We start from the raw sequence: 11,452 nt of genomic DNA, 5'->3' as shown, positions 1-11,452 counted from the left end.
TTCTTTCTTTCTTTCTTTCTTTCTTTCTTTCTTTCTTTCTTTCTTTCCTTCCTTCTTTCTTTCTTTTTCTTTCTTTCTTTCTCTCTCTCTCTTTCTTCTTTCTTTCTACCTTTCTACCTTTCTTTCTTCCTTTCTTCCTTTCTTTCTTCCTTCCTTCCTTTCTTCCTTCCTTCCTTCCTTCCTTCCTTCCTTCCTTCCTTCCTTCCTTCCTTCCTTCCTTCCTTCCCTCCTTCCTTCCTTCCTTCCTTCTCCTCAGTTTTCATTTTTCTAAAACTAGGGGGCTTGACCATACCCTCATTGATTTCATAGAATCATAGACACTTAAATTTGGAAAGGACCTCAGTTGTCATCTAGCCCAGTGATTCTCAAACTTTCTTGTTTCAGGACCAATTTATGCTCTTAAAAATTGTTGAGGATCTCCTCTTCCCCAAGAACTTTTGTTTGTGTGGGCTATGTCTATTGATATTTACTGCATTGGAAATAAGAACATTTTACTATTATTATGAAAATAGCCTTGACCCTGTAGACCATTTGTAAGGGTCTCAGGGACCCCTAGCGGTCCCTAGACCACATGTAAGAACTGCTAATGTAATCCAACCTGTATCTGAACAGAAATTTTCTCTACAACAGGTCTGACAAGTGGTTATCTAGCAATCTGCTTGAATTCCTCCCATGACAGGAAATTCACTATCTTATAATACAACCTATTATATTTTTGAACAGCTCTTATTGTTAGAAAGTCCTGCTTTACAAGGAGCCAAAATCTGCCTCCCAACTACAATATGTCTTAAACTCCTGTCTAGAATTAGAGTCCCATGAGACTCTCCTGGTCAAGCCTCCTGCCACCACCTGAGGAACAACTGGGAATCGCTCTGCCTGCAGGGATTGGGGATGACCTTTGGGACACAGATCTCAAACTAGTATCTATATTTCTTCCTTCTATTCCTTTATTATCACCTGTCTATAAAACTATCACTTTTAACTGGAGGTGTGGGGGTAGGGGGCAATGGATGGTTATTATTATAGCTGTGGAAATAACAAGGACTGATTTGGAAACAGAGATTAATGTTTTCCAAGGAATTAGGGAGTGCTGCTTAAAAATCCATGTCTATATCTTAGAGAACTGTGGTGTAATGGAAACAACAGGACCATTTGCTACCTCCTGTAAAAGAACTGTTCTGATAACTGTCCCCCCACCTCCAATACTTTCATTTTTTTTAGCAGTATGTGAGGAATTGTTAGACAAAAAAGCTCATCTGTTGGGCCACTATTTCAGGAAAGAAGGGATAAAATTATTGTTCCCACTCCTCTGGCCTGAACTCTTAGAATGTGGTTATCACCAGCTGCCTTCCTTCTGTTCCCTGATCCCACTGGATATGACCTACTCTCGAATCACAGATCTCAGCTCCACCCTGGGTGGGGGACAAGTCTTTGTGGGCATGTGCAGGAAAGAACAATGGGGGAAAGACTGTAGTATCAAAGTAGCTTCTGTCTCCTCATCCACCAGATGGCAACTGTTATTGAAACCACTTTGCCTAGGGAAAAAGGACTGAATTCATGAACTTGCCCCACTATGGGAAATTATGCTTTATATAAAATATAAAATCAGTATGATTCTCTATCATAACTCCAGAGCCCTACGGCAGGACAAAAATTCCAACCAATTGAACAGAGAGTTTATTTTCCTCTGTTTCCTTCTATTTCTCTGCATATCATACCAGTCACTGTCCTCTCTTTTGCAACTTTTATACACAAATTCTCTCTAGAGTTGGGGTTCTTTTTTAATGCCTTTAATATTTTATTTTTTCCAGTTACAAGTAAAAGCAAGTTTTAACATTCTTTTAAAAAATTTTGAGTTCCAAATTCTCTCCCTTCCTCTCCCCTCCCCTCTCATTGAGAAGGCAAGCAATTTGTATATACTTGTAGGGTGATGCAAAGCATATTTCCACATTAGTCATATTGGGAAAGAAAACACAGACCAAAAAAAACCCCCAAGAAAAATAAAGAAAGCTAAAAAACTTGCTTTGATCTGCATTCAGACTCCCATCAGTTCTTCCTCTGGATGTGGATAGCAGTTTTCATCATGAGTCCTTTTGAATTGTCTTGGATTATTGCATTGCTGAGGATAGCTAAGTCATTCACAGTTGATTATTGCACAATGTTGCTGTTACTGTGTATAATGTTCTCCTGGTTCTGCTCACTTCACTTCGCATCAGTTCGTGTAAGTCTTTCCAGGTTCTCTGAAAACATCCTTGGAACAGTGGTTCTTTTTTTTTTTCACACTTGTGTTTTATTTTTTCCAATCATGTGTAAAGAAAGTTTGCAATATTCATTCTGACAAGATTTTGAGTTCCAAATTTTTCTCCCTCTCTTCCCTCACCCATCTCCAAGACAGCAAGTAACCTGATATAGGTTATACATGTACAATCATGTCAAACATATTTCCACATTAGTCATGTTGTGAAAGAAGAATCAGGACAAAAGGGGAAAACCATAAGAAAGAAAACAAAAAACAAAAGAAGGTGAAAATGGCATGCTTCGATCTGCGTTCAGACTCCGCAGTTCTTTCTTTGGATGCAGATAGCATTTTCTATCATGACTCTTTTGGAATTGTCCTGGATCATTGTGTTGCTGAGAAGAGCTAAGTCTATCATAGCTGATCATCATACAATGTTGCTATTACTGTGTACAATGTTCTTCTGGTTCTGCTTGCTTCACTCGGTACCAGTTCACGTAAGTCTTTCCAGGATTTTCTGAAATTCACCTAGAGCAGAGGTTCTTAACCATTTTTGCATTATGGTCCTCTTTGGCAGTCTGGTGAAGTCTAAGGACTCCTCATAATAATATTTTGTTACCTACATCAATAATTGAAGGAAATGTGACATTTCACTTGGAGGTTATCAAAGATAAAGATGTAATTCCCCCTCCCCTCAGTCCAAGTTTTCAGACCCACTAAAATCTGATCAAGAACCCTTACTTTAGGGCAAGGGAAAGTCAGCCTGTTTCTTTAAATCACAATTCCTCTTTAGTACATGGTTCATGACAACTGTAGAATTTCTATCCTGGCTAGCAGAATTTCATCCTCAGCATGCATTTCTCCTTGGCAGAGCAAAGTGCCAGAGTTACACTTTGGATTTGCTTGATATATATTCTGCATTTGCTTGTCTACCTAAATATTCTGCCCCCCCCCCGTAGAGTGTTAGCTTTTTGAGGGAAGGGGTAGTATTGTTTTTGTCTTTGTTCATCAAGTGCCTATCCTAGTACTTGATACATCATCATCATCATCATTAATATTTATATAGTGCCTACTGTGTGCCAGGCCCATAGTAAACTCTTAATAAGTGCTTGTGGAATGCATAAATAAATAGAAGTTGAAGGAATTTCTGAGTATTTTGTCCTGACAGAAACAATATGTTAACTATTTGGGTAGGAGAAAGTTCTACTTGTGATTTCATTGGTACTTTGGTGTCAGGAAGCTCCCACTATAAATACAGGTCAGCACCTTCTTTGCAACTTAGAACCTTAGATGGTGTTCTAGAGAGCACTGAATGGGACAGGCACTTGCTCAGGGTTACATAGCCAGAGAAGTAGTCAGAGACAAGACTCAAACACAAGTCTTTCTGGTTTTGAGGTTGGCTCTCTGTTCATTACATCTCACTCTCTCTCTATAGGCAAGAAAAAAGAACATACAGATAATAAACAAACAGCATGTAAACTAGCCCTTTTATTTTTATAAATAATTTATTTTTAGAGTCAAGGATTTGGCTACTTTTTGTGGACAGCAGCACGATTCGGCTAAGAAGTAGGGATAGAGTTGTTTTCCCAGAAGAGAAGCTAATACCATTTTCTGTATCCTGACTGCCAGCAGAAGGAGGGGATTGTTGTTAGAACACATATTCCATGGTGTCTTTGCCTAAATCCCCTTCTCTGGCCCCTTTCTCCTCCACAAACCCATCACTAAAATGATTGAATCACAAAATCTTGGGGTTTGGAAGGGACCTCAGTGCAATCTTTTTTTTTTAAATAGATGAGGAAACTGAGAGAGAGGTAAAGGGATCTGTTCAAATTCTTACTAGTTACTACAGAGTTGGAACTGGAATCTAGGTCTCGACTCCTAAGCCAACGCTCTTTCCATGAGATTTTTTCCCCCACTCACATGAACTCGGGACAATGTATAGATTTTACAAAAATCTTTATTGATATCTGGTAGGGAGGGCAGCATGTGGTTTAAGATGAGGAGAAACCTTAGAGAAATGAATTGTTTTCCCTGCAGTCATAAGACAAGTAGAGTAATGAGATGGAAATCAAATCCAGGCTCCCTTAATTCTGTGTTTGTCAGGGTTGGTAAGAATAACTGAACTTCTTTCTTTGAAAAGGCAGGGGGCTATAGATGTGGAACATTGCATATATTTGGAATTCATTGGATTTAATTGATATGTTGATTAGTTGGGCTTAGCTACTTTTTACTTTCCCTCTTCTGTTTCATTCTTATTTATAAGGAATGATTCTCTGGGTACAGGAAGAGATAGACTGGGAAATGAAGGTGATATAAAAGCAAAAGGTAGCAACAACAGCAATAAAATGATACCTGTGCCTTATTGAAAAGTGAAATCAGTATGTTGTTTTTCAGTCATTTAAGTGGTGTCAGACTCTTTGTGACCCCATTTGGGGTTTTCTTGGCAAAGGTACTGGAGTGGTCTGCCATTTCCTTCTCCAGCTCATTTGACAGATGAGAAAACTGAGGCAAACGAGGTTAAGTGACTTGCCCAGGGTCACACAACTAATAAGCTTCTGAGGCCAGTTTTCAACTCAGGAAGATGAGTCTTCCTGATTCTAGGTCCAGCACTCTATCCACTGGGCTACCTAGCTGTCCATCAATAATGTTACCTGAATTTTTTTTTTTTTTTTTTTGCTTTTGGATATAGCGGGGCCAATGTTGGGAATTCTCAAAGATGCATTGGTAGAGCCCAGAAGTGATCTGGTACAATCTTTGCCCAATTCAAGTGCACTTATGCATTTAAAAAGTGTTTTCTCTCTATGATCCAGGTTGAAAATGCTCTGATTTTTAACAACGATGGGAATGAGGCACCAAAACAAGAAGGGTTTTCTGAGATAAGGGTGGGAGGCACCAGCCAAAGCTGTCCTAGTTTGTTCTCGGGGTCGTGTTCTGCTGTCATCTGAGGGAGGGCATGGAATATTATCAAGTGCTCTCTTCTTGGACCTAGATTTGCTACTAGTTCATGTGCATGCCAATTTAACAAATATTTGCTACTCTATTAAAAGGACTAGGTCAATTTCTGAAGATTCAAAGAAACAAAACAGTTCCTGCCCTCAAGGAACTTACTTTTGACTGGAGAGGTGGGGGTTTGAGGATGCAACATGAGCACACATAACTATAATGCAAGAAAAATTGAGGAGGGGGAGAAATGAATGTAGTGAAATGGTGCTGATACAAAGCAGCTAGGTGATGCACTGTATGGAGTATTGGATCTGAGTCAAGGAAGACTTGAGCTCAAATCTGACCTCAAATACTTATTAACTGTGTAATCATGGGCAAGTCCTTTAACCTCTAACTCAGTTTTCTCATCTGTAAAATGGGGATAGTTAACAGTACCTACTTTCCAGGGATTGTTGTGAGGATCAAATGAAATGGTATTTGTAAAGTGCTTTCCAAACCTTAAAGCATTATGTAAATGCTAGTTATTATTAACATTTTGGCCACATAAGAAAACAAATGAACCGTATTGTGTTGGATAATATTGTTAAGACAGTTTAATTCCATGGTGACTTTTTTGCCTCCTGTAATAATTATTATTAATATAATCTATATTATATATGTATCATATAATTGAAAGTAGCAATTAATAACTCACATTTATGTACCACTTTGCAGTTTCCATAGTGCCTTCCCAATAACTTTGTGAAATAGGTATGTAGGAACTATCCCCATTTTATAGATAAAGAAATTAAGGTCAAGAGACAAGGTCAACAACATTACTTAAGACGAGTAAGTGGAAGACCTAGAACACATGAGCCAGCCAGTTTGTGCTAAGGAACTGGCTGTACACCTCTCTGGAGTCTTCATTCCTGCTCTTGTCATAGATTGCTCTTACAACCTGGGTTTCCAGTCAAACCTAGAACATTTTACATAAGAATCTCCTATCTGGTGGAGGGAATAATGAATGGACACTGCATACCTGTGTGAGTTGGTGTGAGAGCTTTGGAGAGAACAGACATCTTTAATTTCTTTTTTGACAGAGGTCACATGTGGTTCTAGACTCCCTTGGGATCTGACTCAACCAATATACATGGAGGAAGAGAGGCAGACTTGGAAAGTTGAGGACATGTTGAGGAGTTGGCTTCCTCCTATATGTTGGCCTTACAAAATGTGTTACAGCATGGAGTCATCATTTTCTCCACCATTTAGGAGGGCTTTATGAAAAATTCTCTAGGCTTGCCTGAAAACTCAGGTTCTACTTCATTACAAATTGTTTCCTTTCATGCTAAACGGATCTAGAAGATGGGTTACCAAAGAAACTCATGTGTATGCTGGGCAAATGCAACCAACTCAAATATTCATGAGAATGTGGTCCACTTTGTGGATTATATATGACCTCTCCCTCCATACCTCCCCTCTCCCCCATTTCCCCAACTAGAGACTGAGATAGAGTGGTTTAGAGTTTAGAGACACATGGTAAGTAAGGCAAGGGGAGGGAGATGAGTGTGAGCCCTGAGCCTTCAGCTCTAACTGAGTGATGGTATGGCAACTCATTTAGAATAAAATGAAGTCAATTTGTAATTATCTGCTATGTCATACTCTCTAAACCTCTTGCCTCCTCCGTGGCTGCAGATAATGGAGAGTTGACTGTATTAAAGCTCAGAAATACCATAGTAGGTAGAGTGTTGGTCTTGGAGTGAGGAGAGCCTGAGTTTAAGTCCTACCATAGATATTTACTAGCTGTGTGACCCTGAGCAAGTTATTTGCTATCTCTAAACTTCAGTTTCCTAATTTGCAAAATAGGGCAGTTGTGTTTAATGGTCTCTATGATTCCTTTTAGCTCTAAATCAATGATCCCATGATGCTGTACTTTGCAGCTATTGTTGCTCATCCTAGGTGGTACCATAGTGTGCACAGAGTGCAGGGCCTGGAGTCAGGAAGACTCATGACTTCCTGAGTTCAAATCCAGCCTCAGACACTTACTAGCTGTGACGCTGGGCAAGTCACTTCACCCTGTTTGCCTCAGTTTCTTCATCTGTAAAATGCGCTGGAGAAGGAAATGGCAAACCACTCTAGTACTTTTGCCAAGAAAACCCCAAATGGGGTCACAAAGAGTCAGACACAATTGAAATGACTCAATAACAACAGTGATGTTGTGACCCATAGGACTTCTTCAAAGCTTTATGAACTGCAGAATCAGGGTTCAGATATCACTCAAAGGTAGAGTAGAAGAGATTAATTTTCACCAGTGGTAATCTAGGAAATATGAACATTGACTACAATAGTGAAATCAGCGGATAGCGCTTCTTAATTTGGAGAGGATTTTAGATCTGGCCTCCAAGTTAGGGAGATGGGTGGAGGAAGATGGCCCAAAGGGAATGTATTTCCAACCCAGATTTGGCTACATTAGATATTATTTCAGTGAAATGAGGAGGATAAATGTTCAGGGACAGGAATAAAATTGGAGTAGTGATGAGGATTAGTCAAGTTAGAACTGATTTGGGTTCATTATGGGTAGAGAAAAGTCACTTGAGATTTCATTCCCTGAGAATTCTCACCATTGATATTAGTATAACATTGTTAAAATAATGAACTGACATTTAAGACTTGTATTTTCAGGCTTAGAAAGAGGTTTCCTCACAACAACCTTATGGGGTAGGAATCAGAAGTATTATTTTACATAGTAGGAAACTGAGGGAGGGCGAGGTTAAATAATCTGAGGCAGTGGAATGAAAACTGGACTCAAATTCCAAAGATCTGGCTTCAATCTTGGCTTTGCTGCTGGCTTCCTGTATGATCATTTAACATCTCTGGGTCTCGTTTTACCCATCTGCAAATTGAGGGGGTAGACTGGAGGTTGTTAATCTGTTTTGTGTGTCAAGGACCTCTTTGATGGTCTGATGAAATCTATGAATCATAATGGACTAATGCTTTTAAATGCATAAAATAAAATTCATAGGATTATACAGGAAACTAGTTCCATAGAAATAGTTATCAGAATGTTAAAAAACCCAACTCTACCAGATTCAGGAACCCCAAGTTAAGAATCCTTGATTGCTAGGTGATTGTTAATATACCTTTCATTGCTAAATACTGTGTTTCTGTGACTTGCTAATCATTCAAGCTAGAGCTGATTCAAACCAGATATCTCTTGACTCCAAGACCACTATTCTTTCACTGTAGCACATTGCCTCTGATTGAAGGCTGGGAGAGGGGCAAAAGGCTAGGGGGACACCTCTTGTTTTCCAAAATTTCCATTTCTTTTTGTTATTCTTCAATTAAACCTCAACTAGATGGTCCTGAGGGCAGAGCGGCTATTTTACCACAGATTGACTAGTGACACGTCTATTTTTCCAAGTGAGAGACTATCCCATATGTTAGCACAATCTGGCTCTTGAAGGTGAAGCATCAAAGCATTTTGGTGGGAACTTGCCTCTTGCTGTCCCCCTCATCTCATGACCTTTAATTCCATTTTTGTCCTATTCCATTTCAGGTTCCTGGCCCATCAGGAGGACCCCTGCAGCTGTGGTGCAAGCCAGCAGCTAAATCTTGTGTATGGCGTGGTCAAAGTTGCGGCCCCTCACCTCTGCCTTCCTCCACTTCGGGTTGGTTACTTTTGCACTCTTCCTCAATGGTCTGCGGGCAGAGGCTAACACAGCTGGGGATGTGGAGAGTACAGGGCAGAACAATGAGTCCTGCTCAGGGTCGTCAGACTGTAAAGAGGGTGTCATTTTGCCAATCTGGTACCCGGAGAACCCTTCCCTGGGGGACAAGATTGCCAGGGTCATCGTTTATTTTGTGGCCCTGATCTACATGTTCCTTGGGGTGTCCATCATTGCTGACCGCTTCATGGCATCGATTGAGGTCATCACTTCTCAGGAGAGGGAGGTGACCATCAAGAAGCCTAATGGAGAGACCAGTACAACTACTATTCGGGTCTGGAATGAAACTGTCTCCAATCTGACCTTGATGGCTCTGGGCTCCTCTGCCCCAGAGATTCTCCTGTCTCTGATTGAGGTGTGTGGTCACGGGTTCATTGCCGGAGACCTGGGGCCTTCTACCATCGTAGGCAGTGCAGCTTTCAATATGTTCATCATCATAGGCATCTGTGTCTATGTGATCCCCGACGGGGAGACCCGGAAAATCAAACACCTTCGGGTCTTTTTCATCACTGCTGCATGGAGCATCTTCGCCTACATCTGGCTGTACATGATCCTGGCGGTATTTTCACCAGGCGTGGTTCAGGTGTGGGAGGGCCTGCTCACTCTCTTCTTCTTTCCCATATGCGTCCTCTTGGCCTGGATGGCAGACAGACGGCTACTCTTCTACAAGTATATGCACAAAAAATACCGTACAGACAAGCACCGAGGTATCATCATAGAGACAGAGGGTGACCATCCCAAGGGCATTGAGATGGATGGGAAGATGATGAATTCTCACTTCCTAGATGGGAGCCTGGTGATGATGGAAGGGAAAGAAGTGGATGAGTCTCGCAGAGAAATGATTCGGATTCTCAAGGACCTGAAACAAAAGCACCCAGAAAAGGATCTGGAGCAGCTGGTGGAGATGGCCAACTACTGTGCCCTTTCCCATCAGCAGAAGAGCCGAGCATTCTACCGGATCCAAGCCACCCGTATGATGACCGGGGCAGGCAACATCCTGAAGAAACATGCAGCGGAACGAGCCAAGAGATCCTCCAGGATGGGCCAGGTGCACACCCATGAGCCTGAGGATTTTGTGTCCAAAGTTTTCTTTGATCCGTGCTCCTACCAGTGCCTGGAGAACTGTGGAGCTGTCCTCTTGACTGTGGTGCGGAAAGGGGGTGATACCTCCAAGACTGTGTACGTGGACTACAAGACGGAAGACGGTTCTGCCAATGCTGGGGCTGATTATGAGTTCACAGAAGGCACGGTGGTCCTGAAGCCAGGAGAAACCCAAAAGGAATTTTCTGTTGGCATTATTGATGATGACATCTTTGAGGAGGATGAACATTTCTTTGTGAGGCTCAGCAATGTTCGCATAGTGGAGGAGCCGCCAGATGAGGGCCTACCCCCTGGCACAATCCACAACCTGCCCTTGCCGAGGGCAGTGCTGTCCTCCCCCTCTGTGGCTACAGTCACCATTCTGGATGATGATCATGCAGGCATCTTCACTTTTGAGTGCGATGTCATTCATGTCAGTGAGAGCATTGGTGTCATGGAGGTCAAGGTCCTCCGGACATCGGGTGCCAGGGGCACAGTCATCATCCCCTTTAGGACAGTGGAAGGGACCGCCAAGGGTGGTGGTGAGGACTTTGAAGACACCTATGGGGAGTTGGAATTCAAGAATGATGAAACTGTGTAAGTACCTTCTCTCTGCTCTCTCCCCACCACAGACCCATTCCATTTTCCTCTTTCATTAGGAATACTCTTTACAAATGTTTCTCATGATTGTCTTAACCTTCTGCTTTGGCTCCATCACAGGTGTACAAGGTCATCAGACACTTCTGAGCTGTTTTCCACTTCTAAACTTTCCTGACTCCCTACCTTAACTTTTTGTTGTTTTTTTTCATGGGCAGGGAATCCTATGGCAGGATCTATTGAAACCTATAGTAGTTAGAGGGCTAAAAGCAATTATGTTGTAAGGTTTTGGTGATTTGCTAGACAGCAAGAGATTTTTCCTGTCCTCACGATTTTGGGTTTCTGAGACCTTTGAGGCTAAACCTTTGACCATTTCAGGCCACTGATAGGAACATCTGGCCAAGCTTCCCTTTAGCTGGTGACTCTAACTCTTACTGGTACCATTTTGAATCTCAGTTGTACTCTTACTCTCTTCAAACATGACTGTTCAGATCTGATTAGCTCAAAACCTAGAAGCCAAAGTGGTCTTTTTTACATGCAGGCAGGCTAGCCTTTGATTCCTGACATGTCCTATCTGGCTGAAATGGCTCACTTTTACTTTTGTACTGGAGGTACCTGGGAGAAGCCAGGCTCCATCCCAAGGTTGGGTACCAGATAAACATTAAAGGAAAAGCCCTTAGGAAATTATGGGATGTTTCACCTGAAACCTATGTGTTCATCCCTTTTAATAGTACTTTTCATTTGAATAAAATCCTATTATATCCTATCATAAAGAAAATTAACTCTTTCTACAGCCTTTTTCATGGAAGACTATCACCCATTTTACACAGCTCATTTGTATTCTGCCCATTTTACACATGAACAAGTTGAAAGACAGTAAAGAAAAGGGACTAAC

At 41.5% G+C, this 11,452-nt stretch overlaps 1 protein-coding gene across 8 annotated transcripts in view; it reads left to right on the top strand.

The window, feature by feature from the left end:
* LOC114030102 (sodium/calcium exchanger 3) overlaps positions 1-11,452 on the top strand; it is a 216,225-nt gene that overhangs the window by 41,266 nt on the left and 163,507 nt on the right. For all 8 annotated transcript variants that reach the window (XM_027844795.1, XM_027844792.1, XM_027844794.1 and 5 more), the window contains exon 2: positions 8,712-10,557. In XM_027844795.1, the coding sequence (XP_027700596.1) occupies positions 8,774-10,557 (1,784 nt within the window). In that variant the 5' untranslated portion in view covers positions 8,712-8,773. The remainder of the gene's footprint in view (positions 1-8,711; positions 10,558-11,452) is intronic.

This window comes from Vombatus ursinus, unplaced genomic scaffold, assembly GCF_900497805.2.
Source record: "Vombatus ursinus unplaced genomic scaffold, bare-nosed wombat genome assembly UNPS02014945.1, whole genome shotgun sequence".
NCBI lineage: Eukaryota > Metazoa > Chordata > Mammalia > Diprotodontia > Vombatidae > Vombatus > Vombatus ursinus.
The sequence above is the reverse complement of the archived record's forward strand: the minus strand, read 5'-3'. Positions and strand labels throughout refer to the sequence as shown.